The sequence below is a fragment of the Zingiber officinale genome, chromosome 3A (assembly GCF_018446385.1).
Source record: "Zingiber officinale cultivar Zhangliang chromosome 3A, Zo_v1.1, whole genome shotgun sequence".
Lineage (NCBI taxonomy): Eukaryota > Viridiplantae > Streptophyta > Magnoliopsida > Zingiberales > Zingiberaceae > Zingiber > Zingiber officinale.
In genome coordinates this window covers 112424391-112447593 of record NC_055990.1, presented here as the reverse complement: position 1 = coordinate 112447593, position 23203 = coordinate 112424391, and the positions used below count along the sequence as shown (strand labels likewise).

General features: G+C 33.5%; 1 protein-coding gene across 4 annotated transcripts; it reads left to right on the top strand.

Moving 5' to 3' along the window:
* Positions 1-673: 673 nt before the first annotated feature.
* On the top strand, positions 674-7443 carry LOC122052288. Of its 4 annotated transcripts, none has more exons than XM_042613742.1 (12): positions 675-1068; positions 1147-1698; positions 1786-3009; positions 3124-3451; positions 3769-4024; positions 4095-4308; positions 4460-4578; positions 5688-5810; positions 6384-6497; positions 6849-6875; positions 6960-7084; positions 7205-7443. In XM_042613742.1, the coding sequence occupies exons 1-11, from the start codon at positions 976-978 to the stop codon at positions 7081-7083; spliced, it is 3174 nt and encodes a 1057-aa protein (XP_042469676.1). In that variant the 5' UTR covers positions 675-975; the 3' UTR covers position 7084; positions 7205-7443. The 4 variants fall into 4 exon arrangements, with proteins under 4 accessions (XP_042469678.1, XP_042469679.1, XP_042469676.1 ...); XM_042613743.1 differs by having other exon boundaries at positions 676-1068; positions 6984-7084; XM_042613744.1 differs by lacking the exon at positions 5688-5810 and having other exon boundaries at positions 674-1068.
* Positions 7444-23203: the final 15760 nt, after the last annotated feature.

The following is a 23203-nucleotide window of genomic DNA, read 5'->3' as shown; positions in this document are numbered from 1 at the left end:
AATAATTTTTTGAGAATAATTATTTTTAGAATACTTTTTTTAGAGAATAATTTTTGAGAATAACTTTTTCTTTTTGGCTGCATTATTTTTTGAGAATATTTTTCTTTTTTGAGAATTTTTTTGACTTTTGGGCAGCATTATTTTTTTTCCTTTTGGGTAATATTATTCTTTTGGGCAGCCTCAATGAGTTGACGCTTAGTGCGATCTTGAGACTTTACTTAGGCTCACAATGAGTTAGGTTGAATGGAAGAGAGATCACTAAATAGATCTAGATGATTCAAAATTTTAATCTATATGGGCATTTATGTTTGTAATCTAAACTTATTTTTGTGTTCTTGTAGGGTTTTGTTTGTTCCCTACTGAGATCGGTACCGAGACGAAGAGGATGAGTGAAACGTGCATGAGTCATTCTTAGTTTAGTCTTCCTATATTCTTTGGATCGACGACTTCGTACTCCTCTTCTTGTCCAATACCTATTACATGCAATAAAATAAGTCTTAAACACTAATGAGAGTTGTTAGTATCACAAACAATAATGACTAAAACAAGATGTTTTTTTATCAATCTAATAATAGTTTTCTAAATTAATTTTTGATAAATCTAAGTTTAACATTCGAGATTCCATTTAATTGAATTAGACCGGCACTAGCACAACTAAAGGTTGCATGGACTGTAGTGACGATGCTTTTTGCTATCTTCTAACGTTTGTAGCAACATCGGAAGCTAAGCAAAGCATCTGCCTTTTTCACAACCATGGAAGCGAAGCTTGAGCGTTTGAGTGTTGGTTGTGAAGGCTTAATTGAGTTCGAATCCCGAAGCGCCTCTAGTTCTTCTGCATGAGGAATTCTGTGAATTCATGGTGACACTACCTGGCTCTCGCCACGAAAAGAACCCGATCCATCTCCTACCCTGTCGCCTCTGCTTGCACCCCAACTCGATCGATACCTCCAGAGCTGAGGAGCTGCAAGGCAAGCAATGCCCGCATCAAAAGGCCATGGCAGGCTAGTGGACCAAATCTTCTCATGGTCCATGAAGGATGTGCTCAACCCTGATTTCTTCCAGCACAAGGTAATTAAAAATAGAATCTTTCTCTACTCGGACTCTTCAAAAATCAAGTTTTTCAAGCCCCTTCGGCTTCGTGTTTAGGTGGAGAGGATTCCCATGACCTTCGATACTGTCGAGAACTACTTGAGCTCTTTTACCTATCCACTCTTGGAAGAACTACGCGCTGAAATGTGCTCTAATCTCCAAACCCTGTCTCGTGTTCCTTTTGTCAAAATAAAGCGTCTCGAGTGCAGAAATCGCGCAGAACATATATACTTCATGGTTGTTGAACCGTCGGCTGATGAAACCAGAAGTGCAAGTGACTATAAGCCGTGCAAAGGTGACATTCTTATCTTATTGAACAGTTGGCCAAAAGATGGGTGTATTCCGATGATGGACCACGAATCATATTGCCTTCTCGAGGTAGTTAAGGATGAATTTCAATTGATGGAACCTCAATGTTCTATAGTTAGAGCATCAGGGTACATCGAGGCTTCAATAGATAGCACTAATTGCAAAGGAAAAAAAAGCCTTTTTGTGGTTTGCCTGTTGACCACCATACCATACTCTCGAATCTGGGATGCGTTGAATTTTAAGCTTGCAAAGAGTAGGAATATTGGCCTTATTCACAAGGTGTTAGATTTTGATCCAGAGGTATGCAAAGCAGTAGTTTTATCTTGAAATATTCATATTCTCTTTGTTAGTATTTAATTAATTTGCTTTGAGTTGGTTTTGTTGCAGGATGAAATGGGTAGTGTTGCATTTGCCTCCAAGCCTGATGTTGGTGGTGTCCAAGACATTGACATTGGATTGAGTTTAAGCAAATTATCACTGAATGAGTCTCAGACCAATGCCATACTGAGTTGCTTACCATCTGACAAATGTCGCAATGATCATCAATCCATAAGCCTTATTTGGGGGCCTCCTGGTACTGGAAAGACCAAAACAATCAGTGGTTTAGTGTGGTTATTAGATCAACTGAGATGTAGGACACTTATTTGCGCGACTACAAATAATGCTGTAACACAAGTTGCATCGCGCTTCTTGAAGCTACTGAAGGAATCCTCTGGGACCAGATCATACCGCTTGGGTGATGTGGTTTTGTTTGGCAATGAAGAAAGGTTGAGATTTGGTGATGATCTGCAAGATGTGTTTCTCAAATACCGAGCAGATAGGCTAAAAGGGTGCTTTGGATTACAAACTGGCTGGAAAGATTGCCTTAGATCATTACTAAATTTCTTTGAACGTGCTGCATTTTTGTACAAAAATTATTTGGATGAAAAGAAAATTGAGGATGAGAAGGCCAAGAATTTAAATGATATAAAGGATAGCAAAGGCGATCGAAGAATTACAAATGCTGAGAATCCACCAAGTAAGAGTGAGGTGACTTTTCTATCATTCGTTAGGCAAAAATTTGCATCTCTTTTACAGAAATCCAGAGAGTGTTTCAATAGCTTGTGTGTTCATATGCCAGCAGCTGCTTTGTCGAATTCTTGCTGTGAACACATAAAGGATCTTCTTCGTTCGCTTGAATGCTTTAACACTTTTCTCTCAAAGGAAGATGCAGGCAGTAATCTTGAGAAAGTATTTGGATCCGGACTGTCTTTATCTGAAAAAAAAAAATTATTTCGTAGCAACACCAATACCTTTATCATGCTACTTAAGATGAAAATATATTGTTGTGACGAAATAAAATTACTTCAGCGGTCGTTACATCTACCTTCACTATCTGGCAAGCGCATCATGAATTTCTGCTTGGAAACAGCCAACCTCGTTTTCTGTACAGCATCAACGTCCGCCAAGATACACAAATTGGATTTAAAGAAACCATTTAAGATTGTTATTATTGATGAAGCTGCACAGATAAAAGAATGTGAATCATTAGTACCCTTGCATATCTCTTCTATAAGCCATGCTGTTCTTGTTGGTGATGGATGTCAATTGCCTGCTCTTGTCAAAAGCAAGGTGCGAAATAGTTTGTCTTCTGTAATCTTAATAATATTCACTCTCTATCGAAAATATCTGTAATTTAGTGTATTTCTGTACTAAATTCTGGCTATACTCTAACTTATATATCAGGTCTCAGAAAATGCAATGTTTGGTAGGAGTCTATTTGAAAGGTTGAGTAAATTAGGGTTCAAGAAACACCTTCTGAATGTGCAGTATCGCATGCATCCATCTATCAGCTTGTTTCCTCTTGAAAGATTCTATAACTCCAAAGTAATCAATGGACCAAATGTCATTAAGAAGAACTACACAAGAAGATTTCTTCCTGGAAAGATGTTTGGATCCTACTCTTTCATTAATATTGTAGATGGAACCGAGAGTTTTGACAACTTTAGTCACAGTAAGAAAAACGACATGGAAGTTGTCGTTATCTTGCAAATTCTTAGAAGCCTTCGTACAGGTATGTGTTGTGGTTTCATATTACTGACTATCAATCAGCTAGCTTTATACTTCATAATGTTTAGGTAGTTCAATAAATCTCGAAATACAACAAACTGCTAAACTTTGCTTTTAGCTGGAAATTATTATTACTTTTTGCAATCCTTTTCTCCCTAGTTTTATTTTGATTCATCCTCTCCTTTACTATTCATTGAGATTAATTCATATTTATTTGTATAAGGGACCTTAATTTCTCAGTCAAGCACTTGGCTCCTCTTGCAACATTATGACCTACTGCCTTTGTGACAATACTTTTTTGCTACCTTTGAACTTTTGCAGCAATCATGAAAAGTGAGAAAATAACTAGTGTCGGCATTATCTGTCCTTACTCTGCACAAGTTGCTTCTGTTGAGGAGCAGGTAAGGAAAAAGCTTTCATCGAGCTCAAACCTGCTTGTTAAAGTTAGCACGGTCGATGGGTTTCAAGGTAGTGAGGAAGATGTTATCATACTTAGCACAGTGAGATCGAATGCTAATGGTTCAATTGGGTTCGTTTCTAATCCTAATCGCACAAATGTTGCACTGACTAGAGCAAGGTATGCTGCTACGTTTCATTTTTTCAGTCATTTTTTTCCCAATGAGTTTCGTAAGAATTTTGACTTTCAGATATTGCCTTTGGATATTGGGTAATGAACCTACATTAAGAAGTAGTCGATCAATATGGGCAAATATAGTACAAGATGCAAAGGCTCGTGGCTGCTTTTTTAATGCTATTGAGGATAAGAGCATTGCTAAAGCAATCAATAGAGCACATTGTTCCCCAAGCGATACAGATTCCCTTAACTTCCACCGCCTAAACATTAGTGAAAGTCCGAAGAAGGTACATTATTGTCTGGTCCTAAATTGTAGTTACCAACTATAAATCCGATATATACTTTGTCATATCAAATTATGGCAATCAATTTTGCGATAATGTAATGGTTCAATTTGCATTTTGTTCTGATATTTGTATTTATTTCACGTTGTTTCAGGGTAAACATATGATTCCAAACTCTAGTCATTATGGTAATGCATCGAAATATTCTGAAGCTTCTAAAGGAAAAATGCCTCTCTCAAGGAACCTGAATTCAAATAGTTCATGCATCAAAGAGTATGCTTCTATTTCATATATCACATTTATTTCCTGTAACTTTTTACCTTTTCAATTCTTTAAACTAATTCTCTCATCCTCAATGTACTAGCGACTTTTTGATTTAGAAGAGACTTCATTATATGTTATCATAATATCATGAGAAACTTTGTTAATATTACAAACAACCACTTCTCTCGAGAAGATTTCAAAAAAAAAAAAAATGAGAAGAAAACAAACATCACACAATTAGCATATGAAAAGTAAGAAGAAAACAACAATTTCTTGTGCATTTCTTTTACAATTTATACAAAAATTTTCTTCTTTTTTTTGTTGCTAAGGCTTGTTTTCTAAAGTGCCAATTGTGTTTATCTGTCTTCCTAATGTTAATACTTTCATTCCCATATAAATAACATTAATATGATTTAGTATCAATTAGTAACAGTTGACAATTGGGTTAAAATGTATTCTTTTGGCCATCAATCGATACCAATACTTTGTTGGCACCGGTGAGTTCCAATGTAATAGCACTTTGCTTGTCTTGATCAGAAAAATATCAGTCATAATTTTGTGACTCATCCGTCAACGTTGTCTACTGATTAAGGTGCAAGGAGATGAAACTCTATGAAAAGAGAGGGAAGGAGCACTGATCATTGCTTTAGTAGTGATCCAAAGGATGGATGCTAGAATTATAGAACTGAGACTTACACATACATATCTTAATATTGTACTTGTTTCAACTCCAATTGGATTGGTCAAAGGCCAATTAACAATTGTTATACAAGATATATTAATGTATGTATGGAAAAATCAATAATACTAGATGTCTTCAATTTGGATATTGGAAAATTACATGGATGGTATCTTCAAGATTCTACAAGAGTCAATGCTTCCATTTGATATAGGGCAGAGATTTTTTAGTAGTAATAAGGTGTCATCATAAGGTTTTTTAGGATTAGAACTCTTTTGAATTGAACATCGGACACTTTGAAATGTGTCTAGTGTTGGTATTAAAATCGTACTATTTTGGGCATATGCCTAAACTGAAGCGAAGAATGATAGTTTATGCATTACTAAATTTTCTCTCTTTTTAGAAGTTGCTCTGATCCTTTGTGAATTTTCTCTTATAGGGAATACAAGGAGTCAATTCATAAGAAATCTACTAAAGCTATCTATCAGCCCAAAACCCATCTTGTGACTGAAGAATGCAAAGACGATATTCTAAGAATTCATAATTCTGGAGTAAAATTGATGTGAGTTGTTTTTTGTCAGTTAGTCTTACCCATCTCCGTCTTAGAGGAATGAAAATCTTGTACTTAGCATATCAATTGAGTTTTCTAAGCATTGTTGATTTCCTCACATTGTTCTCTTGCAATTGACATTTGTTGACATGGACAAAGGAATTGTCTCTGAAATCATTCCAATATTGTTGTACTATTTCTATTATTATAAGTAATTTAGTTTAGAAACGTAATTTATGGTCTAGAAAATAATAAAAATGAAGAATGTACTACTACAAAGATAAATGACATAGAGAGTTGGAGATAAAAAAATGTTTTTTTTATAGAATTTGTTATCAATTATATATTTCATTTTAATATTGGAGAAATAAACTTAATTCCTTTTAAGGTATCTCTTTCGTATTGCAGCAAATATGAGTTGTTCCAGAGATCTGCTAAAGCTATCTGTGAACCTACTAATCAGGAATCTGGAGATGATATTGCTAAAATTGATACTGAAGAACTGAAAATGATGTGAATATTTATTGCAACTTACTTCATGTATTGTATCTCTTCATTGGCATGTTGTTTCTTTTCATGCAACAGCGAATACAAAGAGCCAATCCAGAGATCTGAAGAAGTTGTGCAGATCTATCAACCTACAAATCATGAATTCAGAGATGACATTGTTAAAATTGATACTGAAGAACCGAAAATGATGTGAGTCTCCGCTGCAACTTTTTTCATTGAGTGTATATACTTTCAGTAGTCCCAACGCTTAATTTTTCCTACTAGGATCATGTTTATCCATATGTAGAATGTTTAGTTTTCAAAAGTTGTATTCTAAATTGTGAGTTGCACCCTTGTTCTTGTCATCGGAAAGACAATTTTGGCATAACACAGTGAATTAAGAGAATGCTGATTATAGTCATTTACATGCGTGAAGCATTTACAATCACATTACAATCTTTGTTTAGTAATAAGATTTATGAAGACATGGATTCACTTTGAATTTGTTCCTTGTAATCATTGAGATTGTAAAGTGTTTCTGATTCTTCTTTTTTGCATCAGGCCAGATGAATCTAATGATGTTGATAGGTATGAGATACAACTTTCAGATTTTTTTTTTTTTTTTTTTTTATCAATTGCAATTCTACATATTTTCTGTCTTTTCGGCTTCAGTTTTTGCTGCATTCCCCTTATTAGGAACTCTGCTGATTTGAATACTTCCCAACCACTCACCTTCTTGCGGGAACAAGTTTCGCAACTACTCTCCTTCTTGTGGGAACAAATAAGTCGGTCATAAGGTCTGAATTTTCTTAAAATCATATTATGTTGTAATAGTATTCTACCTAGTTTCTACAATCTTTTATTATGGTTGATATAACTATGGCTTAACATAAATTCCTTGTCAAATCTATTTGTAGGGATGATCAAAGGTTGAAATAGTATTCTACTGCTCGATCTTGATGCTCAGGAGGATACGCAGTACATCTTCTTGATAGCAGTGTATAATAATTAATGGTTACTGGATAGTTATTAGCTTCTTATTTTATTTTTCTTAATTGCCACGTGTATTAGGTGATCTATTGTATCTTTAGTATATAAAGTATGCTGTGTACAGAGAAAGACTTTACCAAAAGAATACATTTCCAGTACTTCGTCTCCTTCGCCTCCACTTACAGAAAACTCTTCATGGTATCAGAGCCACCGTTGCCGCCGACAACCATGATTTTTTCTCCGACATCATCAACCACTCAGATAAATCCTAAAATGTTCATCAAACTCCTGCTTCTACTCTATTGATTCCCATCATTCAGTCTAATCCCAATCCCCTTCGAACACTTCTTTCCATGAATCAATCCCTCTGTGCTGAGTTAGACGAAAATAACTATTTGCTTTGGAAAAATCATCTTTTGAATATAGTGATCGCTAATGGCTTAGAGGTGTTTATAGATGGTACTTGCCCTTGCCCTCCCTAATTCTTGGATCTCAACATTCTGGTTGTTAGTATACCACCTCTTGACAACGTTACAATCATCTGATAATGAGCTTGACTAATTCATCTTTGACTGAAGGACTCCTAACTCAAATCATTGGTTATTCAACGACATGCTATATTTGTTTACCTCTCAATCAAATTTACTCTGCCTAATTGTTTGCTTATGTGGCAGAACTAAGAAGTATGTTGCAAAATCTATATATAAAAAAAAAAATATACTCTGTTAGTAATGGAATACATTCAGAAATTAAAAGGTATTTCCAACCAACTTGATTTTATTGGAGAACTTAATTCTTACAATGATCATTTGTTGTATCTTTTGCTCGGCCTTGGGAAGGATCACAATGCTTTCGTGACTTCTATACAAATCATGGCGACAGTCCTTCCATTGAAGAAGTGCATAGCTTATTGTTGAGCAACGAATACAAATTATAAAGATAAGAATCTATGCATCAATTGAGCTTCCTGCAAACCAATATAGCTCGTTTGTCCATGGCCAAAAACAACCCTAAGCTGAGACGGTATCAATTTTATACACCATCAACCTTTCCAAACACTTCTCAGTCAAGACAATATCAAAATGGTCTTCTAGCAAGCCTCCAACTATGTAATTTTACAACCAATGGAAACCTTCACAAAATAAGATCACTCAGACTTCAAAACCACACTGCCAAATTTGTCTCAAACTTAGACACACTGCAAATATTTGCTATCATAAAGCAAATCTTCATTATCAACCAGTGCTTCCTCAACCAAGGGTATTGTTACCACTGATATATCTTCATCTGCCACTACCTTGGTTGTGTCTGGTTTCATTGCTACTGCTGATCCTAATTGGTATATGGATTCAGGAGCAACTCACTACTTTACAACTGATTTGAATATACTAGATTCTGCCACTTCTTTTATTGGTGTTGAGTGTGTGATGGTTGGTGATGGAAAGAATATTTTAATTTCGCATATTGGCTATTCAATTTTACATGTTTATTCTAAATCTATCAAGTTATCCAATAATTTTCATATGCTTGCCATATCAAAAAATCTTATTAGTGTTTCTCGTTTGTGTTTAATAATAAAGCTTATGTTGAATTTGACATTTTTCTTGGTTAAGGATCAAGTCACACACAAATTCATTCTTCGACAAATCCTTGATCATGGTCTTTACTAAGTCTGCCCTCCCTCACTATTTTCTACATCATCTTCAAGTCTTTTTCAAGTTCACGTTGTTGTTTCATCGGATTCGAATCTCTAGCACAAGTGTCTTGGTCATTCGTCTTTTGAAATTGTTAATCGAGTTTTAAAGTCTTGTAATGTGTTTGTGAACAAGTATATTTCTCTTGATTTTTGTAATTCCTATCAATTGGTTAAGAGTCATAAACTCCCATTTGCTTTATCGAACTCTCTAACATTGAATAAATTTGATCTTGTTCATACTGATTTGTAAGGTCCTTCACCTATTTCATCTATTACTAGTCGTAAATATTTTATGTTGATTATTGATGACTTTACAAGATTTTCTTGGTTGTATTTGTTGTAAGTATCCCGGGCGAGTTTTGATATGATCAACCGAGTTAAGTTAGGTCTTATTGTATTTGATCCTTGTGTGTAAGTGTGTAGGAACTTAGGAACACAAGAAGTCGAGCGGATTTAGCCACTCGGACTAAGTTCAGGTTCTCGGACTCTAGGTGCTCGAACCAGGTCCGAGCGCTCAGACCAGCCTGGTATTGAGCAGGCGCCCCTCATCGAGACGTTGCTGCAAATAAATATTAGAGTCCACGTCAGCAATAGTCTAGGTGCCTAGACCAATTCAAGTGTCCGGGTGAGGATAAAATTTTATTCTGAAGTCGTTGAAGAGCCATTGCGAAGCCGATAAGATGCACCACTGGGGGCGCCTGGACCTACTCCAGGTGCTCGGAGATGCCACGTTAGCCAATGGATGTATTTGATTAGCAGACTATAAATAGAGTTCTAGTCCTATTCATTTTACACAACACTTTCGAATCGCTAATTCTTGTTTTCATTTTTTTAGTTGTGAATCGTTGTACGGGGCTTTTTCGTCTCTGAGAATTTGCTCGAAGGAGTTTTGATAGTGCACTTTACTTGTCTGAAATTAGCAACCTCTCCGGTTGCAAAAAAGTAAATTCGGTAGCCTCATTTCATTTAATGTAATTTATTTCTATTTTACTAACAAGTGTTAAAGTTGAAAGTTTTGAGAAGGGTATATTTATAATTTCAGGTTAATTCACCCTCTCTTGCCGGCGACACTGGGACCAATAATTGGTATCAGAGCCTAGACGCCTTAGAAGGATTAACCGCCTAAAGCAACAAGAAGATGGCTAGAGCAAGTATTCATCTACTGAAGTTCGAGGGAGACTTTGCTATATGGAAGAAAAAGATAGAGGTATTTTTTAAAATGAATTTTGAGATTTTACTAACTATAAAATATGGCTTTGTAGCACCTATAGATCAGCATGGAGCTGAATAGGAAGAACACTACTGGACTAATAAGGAGCAAGCAGACTTTGTGGCCAATGGTAAAACAGAGTTTCATCTACTCAATGTTTTGCTATCTTAAGAAGTCAATTGGATCAAAGCCTACGAGTCAATCAAAGAACTCTAGGAGAAGTTCCTGGAGTTACACGAAGGAACCTCAGAGGTGAAGCTAGCAAGAAGAGATCTACTCCGGAATCAACTTAGCAACATCCGACTTAAAGAAGGGGAAACAATTGCTCAACTACACGTGAGACTCAAAGAATTGATCATCAGAATCATCAACCTCGGAGAGACGGTAACAAATCGGGACTCTCTTTGATATGCCCTCAATGTCTTCCTAAGAATCCCAAACTGGACATCTATAGTAAATTCATTCTACATTTCTAAGGATCTTGAGGTAAGTACCTTAGAAAGTCTATTTTCAACTTTAGAATTACATGAAACTCGATGTGCAGGTTTAAGAAATAAAAAACGAACTTAGAACCTAGCTTTCAAAGCTAAGAAGATCGAGCAAGAATCATACTGCTCACTCGACCCGGATTAAGAAGCATATATGGTAAGAAAGTTCAAAATATTTTTTAGATCTAATAAGTTTAATGAGTTGCATGCCAAGAAAAATCCAAGAGACAAAAGAAAGATTAAATTCTACAACTATAATGAAGAAAGACACATCAAGGAGAACTTCCTAAAACTGAAGGAGAAGGACAAAAACAAAAGATAAACACAAACAAAACACAAGACCCTTAAGGAGACATAAGGCGAATCGTCATCACTCGAATTAGTGATAGAAGTCTATATCGGACTTGCACTTATGCCAAGTCATCAAGAAGACAAAGATGAATCAAGCTCATCTAAAATGAGCAATGAAAGCATCGATGAAGGAGGAGCTACTTCAAAAGAGTGCAACAATGAAGGGGAAGATACAAGCTTAAGCACAGACATGATAAGTGAGGTATGTCATTTACGTCTTGATCAGTTATTGTTAAGTATTAAATAAATGTCTAAGTCTTTATGCAAACTCAAATCTAAGAATACTAAATTGAAAAAGATAATTTAGAATTAAAAATTATTTTAGCTAAATCATGTTCATTAGAAGAGTTTGATAGAATTAGAAATGAAAATGCTAAATTAAAAAAAAAACAAATAGAAGTCCTAAAAAATTCTACATGCTCAAATCATGTTACTGCATTAAATAATTTTTAAAATTATAAAGGACTAAATTGATATTTTAGATTTTGTAAAGGATAAATTAGAAAAGTAATAAGAAAGTATATTCCAAAAAAATATCTTATTAATCCAATAGGTAGAAACTTATTTTGGGTTCCTAAATTATGCTTATTTTAAATAAATTTTTGTATTTTAATTTTCCTTAATTCTTAAAATTACATGCTTAAATTGTCTTATAGTTAAATTTATTAAATTACATAATTGTTTCATATACCTTCTATTTGAAATTAATTAGATTTTATTTTTTTTGTGAAAAATAAATTTTTTGTTTATCAGTAGGAAAATTTTCAAAAATTTTCAACCTTTAAATATTTTTTTTTATAAATTTCTTAACAAAATAGTATTTTTAAAAATAAAATTATTTCATGAATTATTTTTTGTAAAACTTTATTTTTCTTTGATCAAATATTATGTTCTCTATTAAATATTCGATAATTTTTTTATAGTTATCTAATTTATTCTAAATTATTTACCAAAAATAATATTCTTATAATTAAAAATTATCTATACATTATTTTTTAAAACTATAATTTTTATTTTGATAAATATTAAATTTTATATATTCATAAAACTTATCATGAGTTTTATATATCAGATTTTGTTTTTAAGCATTTTAACTTTAAAAATTATTATTTTGATTAAATAATTCACATTGGTCAAATAAATATATATTTATCATCAAAATTTTTATACTGATCTTTCTATTTTTATTTGACTATTATAAATATTTTTAGTATTTTTTAAACTTTAAAATAATTTTTATATTATTTTTAGACAAATTTGGTTTTTAATTTTTAGAAATTTGAATATTAAAAAAAATTATGCATGAAATTTTTTTCTCAAATTGGTCATTGATTCAGTAATTCTTAGAAATATTTATATACATTTTTTTAATATATTCCCCTATTTTTTATGTAATTAAAGAAGGAGAAAATTGAGTTCAGGGCGAGGTGTAGGTTTTAAAGGTTTTAAATTTTACAAAATTGTCTTTACTTGTTATAATTGTAAAATTTTTGTAGTAAATTGAAAAATTAATATTTACTTATACTAGTTTGCTTTTATTATCTTAACTCAACTTAGAGTTGATGCACATTAAAAAGGAAGAGATTGTAAGTGCTCCGGGTGAGTTTTTATGTGATCAACCGAGTTAAGTCAGGTCTTGTTATATTTAATCCTTGTGTCTAAGTGTGTAGGAACTTAGGAACACAAGAAGTCGAGTGGAAGTTGAAGCTAGCAAAAAGGATGACACGGGAACTAAGTTGATGGGCTCAGTGTATCCGAGAGATGAGGTGTTGTAGAAGAGTACATCGACTGACGAGAAGGACATGCCCAACACTTCCAATGGACGAGAAGGCAGACCAAAATACTGCTTGAGGGGAAAAGGTCGGAGTTGGGTTCAGGTGAACTCAACACTAGATGACTAAAAAATCACCCAACTAACCGAAGTAGAGGTCGAACAAGTCAACTATATGTTTACTTGTCCAAGCACCTGAACTCATTCCAAGCGCTAGGACTCTAGGCGCTTGGACTAGCCTAGTACCGAACAGGCACCCCTCATTGAGACATTGCTGTGAATAAACGTTGGAGTCCACATCAGCAACAGTCCAAATGCCTGGACTAGTTCAGGTACCCAGATGAGGATAAAATTTTATCTTGAAGACGTTGAAGAGTCGTTGCAAAGCCGATAAAATGCACCATTAGGGGTGCCCGGAGATGCCACATCAACCAATGGATGTATTTAACTAGCAGGCTATAAATAGAGCTCTGATTCTCTTCATTTTACATAATACTTGTATTCGAATTTCTAATTTCTGTTTTTATTTTTGAGCTATTAATCATTACGGAGCTTCTCTGCCTCTGAGAATATGCTTGAAGAAGGAGTTTTGATAGTGGGTTTCACTTGTCTTGGATTTGTAGCTTTCCCGGTTACAAACTAAGTAAATTCGATAGCCTTGTTTTATTTAATGCAATTTATTTTTATTTCACTAACATGTGTTTCTTAGTTAAAGTCGAAAGTTTTAAGAAGGGTATATTTATAATTTTAGATAAATTCACCCCCCTCTTGTCGGCCTCACCGGAACCAACATTTGTTGCATTCTAAAGATGAGGAACATACCACTTTTGTTATATTTTGCAATATGATGCATAATCAATTTAAAATCTCTATTAAAAATATTCATTCTGATTGAGGTGGAGAATTTTGATCTCTCACAAATTTTTTTGCTTCCAAAGGTATGCATCATTAATCATCATCTACTTTTACTCCAGAACAAAATGGTAGAGAGAGCATAAAAAGAGCTAGGTTATCGAAATGAGTTTCTGTCTTTTGGCTCACTCTTATATGGCCATCAAAATTTTACCTTGTGCATTTTCTACTGTCTGTTTCTCATTAGTTAATTGCCCATAAAAATTATACAGTGCAAATCTCCTTATAGTGTTCTTTATGATAAAGTATCATATTATAATTTTTTGAATTTTTGGTTGCACTTGTTGCCCTTTTTTACGTCCCTTTAATTCAAATAAGTTAGAATAATACTTCACGACATCCTATAACATCTTCATCTACATAGTCATCTACTTCTACTCCTTCCAATACCCCAACTCCCCCTTATATTGTGTCTAATCCTTGTTCTCTACCTTCTATATAGTCTTCTTCCTCATACACTTCTTTTTCTTCACCTCCCTCCAACCCTTTGGTAGTTGATTTGCCACATAGATACTAATGAGAATATCATAGCACCAACTACTAATGCTCATCATATGGTAACTCGGAGTAAGTCTGACATATTTAAACCACATGTATTGTTGGCTGAAATGAACCAAATACTTACAAGCAACCTGCTAGTGTTCTTGAGTGACAGTAAGCCGTGTTGGATGAGTTTAATGTGTTGATGCTACAAAACACATGGTCTCTTGTTTCAAAACCATAAAATGGCAAAGTTATTGGTTGTAAATGGGTTTATGGATTGAAGTTAAAATTGGATCATTTTATAGATTGTTACAAGGCTTGTTTGGTTGCTAAAGGGTATCATCAAATGAAATCTATTAACTAAACTAAAACCTTTAGTCATGTTATCAATCCTCATATAATTCAAGTGGTTCTTACCATTGTTGTTACATACAAATGATCTATTTGTCAACTTGATATTCATAATACATTTCTTATAGTGATCTTGTTGACACAGTTTATATGGTTCAACCTTCTGGCTTTATTGATTCTTCGTACCTCAGATATGGTGTGTAAACTACACAAATCTTTGATTGATTTGAGATAATTATCTCACCCATGGTTTACAAAACTTATCCAAGCACTTTTGTTATGGAGTTTTTTGGTTCTAAAGATGATACCTCACTATTTTTATTCTCCTTAAACTGTGGTGTTCTTATTTTGCTCGTCTATGTTGACAATATCATTATCACTATAGTACATAGAGTCTCAATGATTCATTGCTAGATTTTCTTAATAAGTAATTTACTATGAGAGATCTTAGACCATTGCATTATTTTTTGAGTATTAAAGTGCATAATGGTTTGTATCTTAATCAAACTAAATATGTTACTGATCTTTTAAAGAAGATTGGCATGTTTGACTCTAAACCATCTAACACCACTATGTCTTCTACTGCTCCATTATCTCTATATGATTGTCTTCCATAAGAAGATGGCTCAAACTACCACAACATTGTTGGTGCTCTTTAGTATTGTACCATGACATGTCCTGATCTATCTTTTGTTGTAAATAAAGATTATTAGTTCATGCATTCACCCACTGTCTCTCATTGGTAGGTTGTTAAACGGATGTTGAGGTATATGCATGAAACCTTGCACCTTGGTTTATCTATTTCCCCTATTTTCTCTCCATCTTTAGTGTGTTATACTGATGTCGACTTAGCTTCTTGTATGGATGATCACTGCATATTAGTGGCTATTGCATATTTTTGGAGGTAATCTTCTTTCGTGGGCCTCATTGAAGTAAAAGGTCGTGTCACATTCTAGTACCAAATCTGAATATTATGTTGTTGCTAATGGAGCTATTGCAATTACATGGTTAGTGATGACTCCTTTTTCTACTCACTTAGGCTCCTCCTTCTCCTCAAGTCTTCCTTTGTCATGTGGGTGAATGAATTTAAGATGGTAACACAAGTTAGAGTCAGGTCGGCTCCTCTAGCACATCCCCTCCGATGCTCGAATCAGTATTCAATTGAAGAAGCAAGGAAGAGAAAAAGTAATAAAGGAAGAAGAAGGACTTGAAGAAAACAGAGTTGTCTCTGCTAGTTAGAAGAAGAAGACCATCATACCTAGGAGTTACCATCCAAGGCATTTAGATAACTATCAGAAAAGGAATCTCCACATTACTTGTCTTCACACCTTTCCACTTCTTTCCGCCTAAGTCAGTGAAAACATAGTTTTGATGGTTTGTTATCATGCTCTCAATCCATGACCTGTAAGGAACTATAGCGCTGAACACGTAGAAAGCACAGCGGAAAAACAAGTTCCTTTCCAGAAGATCTATGTGAAGGAAAATCATATACTAAATATTTGTTAAAGGGAGTTATTCCTTTGGTGCATGAACACAAACTCCCGACATCTAGGATCTCAGTATGATCAAACGTTTACGCCTCTTTCAGTATCCATACGAATAAGTCTTTCATCCGTCTCACGAACTCAAGAAGTGGAGAAGAAAAATCACCTCATGTTGTGCAAGCAACTACACTAGGAGGTTTCGGCCAAGAGAGGGAAGAAAGGAAGAAGAAGAGCAAGAACAAAATTCTCATCATGAAAATGAATCCAAAAATCCATTTTGTACTCATTCATGAAACTGCCTTAATGTCAATTGCCTTAATTGACATTAATATTTGTCTTCATCTAATGGATCTAATACATGAGCAATTCAAAATTGACTACTCTTCATCCAATGTATGATTAAGTCTAAATTGAACACCCCTCTTCCTTCATGAATTCAAATTCATCAAATCAATCAATGAGTTTAACTCATTAATCATCAATTCAAATTAACTCAATGAGTCTAATTTAAATTAGACTCAATCCAATAATTGGATCTAATTGAGTTTAACTTAATGAGTCCACTTTGAATTAGACTTAATCCAATGATCCATCATATGAACCTATCTCCAAATTAACTTGTTCTTTGTGTGTGCCCCAATAGGTTCTCATAACATTGGCAATGTCTCTAAAATTATTTTAGATACATAAACAATGAGTGACATCTAGCAAGGCATCATTTCTACCCAAGTGATGAGAATATTGAGATCCGATCTAACCTTTCCGTGTCTATCATCTTGTATGACTCAATTCTTCTATCCTTCATATCTAGATTGATTAATGAGGCATAGACCGTGTCATCCTCTTATCAATCTTCATGTTTCTTGATCTCTAAGTAGACACACTTAATCATATAAGCTCAATATCTCATATTGACTCATTTAAGCATGGTCATGCATTCTTGTATCCTACTAATCAAGGGATCCACAGATATCACTTTCATCATATGAAAGAGATAGATCCCATTTACATCACTCACATTCCTCTAGATAACTTATTGTATACCTAGTGATTGACTTTATGATCCACCCTATTATAGGTGATGTTTGTTGATACTAATGTATACAACTCCTTATGTATGAAACCGTAGTAACTTCAGGTCTAAGGACTATTCATACTAATAGTCACATGAGAATGTTTATGACACTCATATAATGATCTATGAAACATTCTCATGGTGGGTCATTCAGTACATATTATTTAATATATATACTAATGTGTCAATCTGATATTTCATATCCATGACTTATGAGATTAAGTCATCAGTTAATCTACATGCTAGTCTCAACACATTAATATTGTCCTTATATATTAATTCTTGACTAGAAATAGTTAAGAGTAATGTTCTATATATCCACAACATCCCTCTATTAATTCAACCAATTGATATATTATAGACTAGAACCTACTATCCTAGGACATTATTATACTTATTCATTTGGCAATGAACTGAAGTAAATATAATAACCAACTTTGCCTTTTATTAATAAGTGAAATATGATACAAAAAGTGCCCTTGTCAATCATCTTATAATTGGTACTAGGGCTAATACTAACATGACCATCACATAAGGTGAAGGGGGTTTTCAGGAGACCATCTCTGACAATTAATGTTTGTCCACCATTAACTAATTACCACGCATTATGAAGAAGGAATCAAGGGAACCATCTCTAACATCTCTCTATTCAATTATTGCCATTTATTGATAATAAAAAATTTGATGATGAAGTCCTTGGTTAGTCATATTTCTCTATGGACTCCTATGTTATGCCTTCTGAGTTCTTAGCATGACTAATCCAATAATATTGATCGGCGATCCTTCATAAGATTGCTTTGTGGAACATAGAGTTATTGCTTAGTGTATCCCTTAAGGTCGCTATGTGGAGCACAGAGTTATTGTTTGGCAATCCTTCCTAAGATTGATCTGTGAAACTTAGAGCTATTGCTAAGTGATCCTTTGTAAGATTGTTCTGTGAAACACATAGTTATTGCTCGATAATCCTAAATAAGATTGCTCTATGGAAACGTAGAGTTATTGCTTGACAATCCTTTGTAAGATTACTCTGTGGAACATAGAGTTAGTACTCGACAATCCTTTGTAGGATTGCTTTGTTAACTCTAAGCAATATTGCCCTGCAAGCTTCAAGGATGTTGTCTGGTGAACCTCATAAGATTTCTCTGCAAACTCTAAGTAATATTGTCCTACAAGCTTTGAGGATATCGTCCGGTGAACCTCATAAGATTTCTCTGTGAACTCTAAGTAATATTACCCTGCAAGCTTTAAGGATATTTCCTGGATATATTCATCCATCCTCTAAGAAGGAAATTCAACTATATAAGTAAAAAAGTAGCATAGAATTTGAAAATCATGTGAATTCGAATGAAGAAAATAGATCAAGTCCTAGTCTATCATGAACATCCTTAATTGTCGTCTTATATTACTAAATTTTGATTCTGAGAGTGGTTTAGTAAAGATGTTAGCCAGATTTAAGTTGGACTCAACATAGTTAAGTTAATACCTCCTCTGCTACATGGTATCTTACAAAAATATGTTTGACTTCAATGTGTTTTGTCCGTGAATAGTGCACTAGATTTTTGGTTAAGTTGATTGAGCTGATGTTATCAATAAATATTTTTATATTTTTATAGTTTACGTTAAATTTTTTAAAGTGTGTATCATCTATAATAATTGTGCTACACACTCACTCATTTCTATATATTCTGCTTCAATAGTAGATAAAATAACACAATATTATTTTCTACTAAACCAGCTGACAAGTGATGGTCCAAGAAGTTGGCATCCACCACTTGTACTTTTTTTTTAATCTAATTTACAACTCCGAGTCAGAATAACTTATAAGTTTAAAACTAGGTGTTCTAGGGTACCAAATTCCTACATTGGGTGTGCATTTTAAATATCTAAAGATTCTTTTTATATTAGTTAGATGAGATTCCTTAGCATATGTTTGATATCTAACACACATACTAACTGCAAATAAAATATCTGCTTGACTTGTAGTTAAGTATAATAAACTACCTATAACACTTCTATAGTGTTTTAGGTCTATTGGTTTTTCATTTGGATCACTATCTAATGTTATGATAGTTTCCATTAGAGTTTTTATTTCTTTAGTATTTTTCATTTCAAATTTTTTAAGTAATTCTTTTGTATATTTTTGTTGATATACATAATTTCATTCATTGGTTTGTTTAATTTGGAGACCTAAGAAAAATATTAGTTTATCTACTACACTCATTTCAAATTTGTGTTCCATTAAGGTTGTGAATTCTTATAAAAATTCTGAGTTAGTTGAATAAAAAATTATGTCATCTATGTAGACTTGAGTTATAAAAATATCAGACTCAAGTGTCTTTACAAAAAGGGTCGAGTCAACTTATCCTTAATTAAATCCTTTAGATATTAGATTGGTGGACAATCTTTCATATCATGCCCTAGGTGCTTGTTTTAGATCATAAAAGGATTTCTTTAATTTAAATACGTGGTCAAGATGGTCGAAGTCTTTAAACCCAGGTGGTTGACCTGCATAAACTTCTTCCTTAATTAGCCCATTTAAGAAAGTTGATTTTTCATCCATTTGGTAAAATTTAAATCTTTTATGGGCTGCATAGCTTAGTAGCATTCTAATAAACTCAAGTCTAGCTACTAAGAAATAGGTTTCAATAAATTTCTCTACTTGACTAAACCCTTTAGCTACTAACCTAGCTTTGTTTCTAACAATCTCACATTTTTCATTTAGTTTGTTTCTAAAAACTCATTTTGTCTCTATAATTTTTTTTCCTTTGGGTAATGGTACTAAGTCGCAGACTTTATTTCCTTCAAATTGAGCTAGTTCTTCTTACATGGCTATGATCCAGTCTATGTCAAGCAAGGATTCTTCTACTATTTTGGATTCAATATTAGAAATTAATGCTATTTGACTTAAGTTTCTAAATGAATCTAGTTTGAATCCTTAGGTCTAGGTCACTGGTCACTGGTCACCTATTATTTGTTTAACTAGGCGGTTAAGATAACTCTTGTTGCTTTAGACTCAGTTTGTATTTGTTGATCTAGGTGAGTTAGTTCATTTTCTTATTCTTTTATTTGATTTAGGATTTCACTATCTCCCCTTGATCAGAGCTAGAGATGATAAAGTATATTGGTTCAAATTGGGTTTGACTTTGGTTAGGTTCTTTAGAGTTAAAATTTTCATCAAATTTGTACATTTGTTGTTTCCACAATTCTTAGGGTACTTTTTTTGTATACTCGGTAGGCTCTGCTATTTAGTGAATACCCTACAAAGATTCCATTTCTTATTTTTAATGTAAATTTTTCTAAATGTTCTCTTGTATTTAAAACATAGACATTACAACCAAATACTTTAAAATAATTTATGTTAGATTTTTTATTATAATAAATATCATAAGAAGTTATATTATATATCTTATGAATTATTGTTCTATTTTGGACATAGCAAGCTATGCTAATAGCTTTAACCCAAAGATATTTGAGTAGTTGGTATTCATTAAGCATTGTCCTAGTGGCCTCTTGTAGGGTCCTATTTTTTATTTCAACTACTCTATTTTATTGAGGTGTTTTAGAACATGAGAATTCTTGATGATATTCATTTTATAAGAAAAATTTTATAAACCTATGGTTTTTAAATTCCCCACCATTATCACTCATAATTCTTTTGATCTTTAATTCTTTTTCATTTTCTGCTTGCTTACAAAATTTACTAAATGTATCAAATACTTCATCTTTATTTTTTAAAAATTTTATTAAGGTAAATCTTGAATAATCATCAATTATTACTACGCAATATAGGCTACTATTAATTGACTTAACTCCATGTGCGTCAAATAAATCTAAATGTAGTAATTCTAGTATGGAATTGGTTTGAGTTTGATTAATTAGTTGTGAGTTGATTTAGTTTGTTTTTCTTATTAACAAGCATTACAAATTATTAAGTCTAAGTTATGTAATTTTAGTAGTCCTCTAATTAATCCATTTAATTTAATGAGATTTCTAAAATGTATGTGAGATAGTCTTCTATGCCATAACCAGGTTTCCTTTTTTTGTATCAAGTAACACTTAGTGAGAAACTGGCTAGATTAATTATATAAATATTATTATGCCTAAATCCTTTTAATTTCATATTTGGATTTTTATATGTTTAATTAAACATTCAGATGATAAAAACCTAATCTTATAGCTAGAATCATATAATTGACTAATACTAAGCAAATTAAATTTAAAATTTTCAACAACTAATACTTTGAGAATAAAGAAATCAGACTCGAGTTTAATGCTACTGTCACGCACCGAAGGAGTCCCTACCCGACAAACGGACAACATCCCCTCTTTATGACAACATATGAAACCTGGATACATTACCACATGGTTGTACAAGTATAATAACTACATCCCATACGTCTAGAACTATACATAACCACGCAAGATAAATAGCAACCCACATGGATGAAAGAAAAACACTATGGAAGACATAAGGACAACCCACATAAACTAAAAATGATAAACTACAAGTCAGCTCGGCTTGCACATCAACCATCAACAACCACAGAAGGAGCCATAAGGCTAAACACTAAGTCCAAATCAAATTATTACAACACCAAGTCTATAAAATCCAAACATGTGAGTAAAACATAAAACAGATTAAAAATCATCCTTAGATATGACGTAGGATCGGCAGACAAGATACTCCAAGTGACTTCGCATCATGTACATATACTTGAGAAACATAAAACATACATATGGGGGTGATGAATCTGGGTGACTGGCAAGTAATGGATGATAGTGCATGGTTAATATAAAACATGGAGATCAAAGCAAACAGTCTCAGTAGGGGAATAAGAACATGATTATATATGACATAATTAATGCACATAATCATAATTAACATAATGAATGCACATACCCAATCTGAATCTAACATACATGATATAGTGACCAATAAACTCACCATGGATCAACAATAGATTCGTAACACCTGAGCAATATATGACAACATTTACATGTGTAATAAATGAATATGTATGAATTATGACAACCATATGCAACAATCATAGCTCAATCAAATGCAACATACCACAAGCATATGCAGATATTGTTGGTAGGTCCTAGGAAGATCGTACCGGCTCCACCGTACAAAAATTTTGTACAAGTGTCGAACCTTTCCTAAATAACCTATTGTGTTCTTTAGAAATTAAATTAGGAATCACAAACGGAACTTAACATTATTGATTCCAAATTTAACTTATCTGTTCTTAATGGTTTAGATTTGGATCGCAAACGATGCTTAACATTATTGATCCAAATCCACCTATGTTATAAATTCAATTAAATATTAATTTTCAAAATTGGCTTCCAGATTAAACATGGCGAGACACTAGGCCTTCTTGGATATGAGAGCAACCACCACTTTTTAGACAAAGTCTTTTAAGGAAAGCTAATATTTAATTTCCTTATATAACTCTAGGTTTAACCAAAAAGAACAATCGAATCACAAATTCGAAAAACAAAAAAAAAACACAACTTCGAAACAAATCTGAAACTCTAGAATCACATGCCTCTTGTGTTTGGAATTCTAACAAAGAAGAACTAGTATGATGCAGAAAATAATTACTAGTTATACCTCTTCTTTGTATGCTAATAACCTCGAGATCTTCTGCCATATTCCTCGCCTCGCCTTGGACGTCGTGTGGGCGACGATCCTCGAAGATGAACACCACCCAAAGCCTTCTTCCTCCTTCTCTAAAATCCGGCCACCACCACCACTAAGGAAAAGAGAGCAAGGGGAAAAGAATAGGGAGAGGGCCGACCACAAGAGGAATCACCAACAAGAGAATAAGAATTGATTTCTCATGAGGCCTTTCCTCCCCTTCTTTTATAATACTTGCCCAAGGCAAATAAGGAACAATTTTTACAAAAATTAAAATCTTCCTCTTGTTTTTCCTTTTCCCTTTTTATTTTCCCTTTTCTTTCCTCTTGATTGATTCAATCATCAATCATGGATTGATTGGCCGACCCCTTGCTTGGGCACCAAGCAAGGGTGGCCGACCACATCATTAAGGAGAAAAATAATTTTTATAAAATTTTATAAAAGAAGAAATCATCTTATAA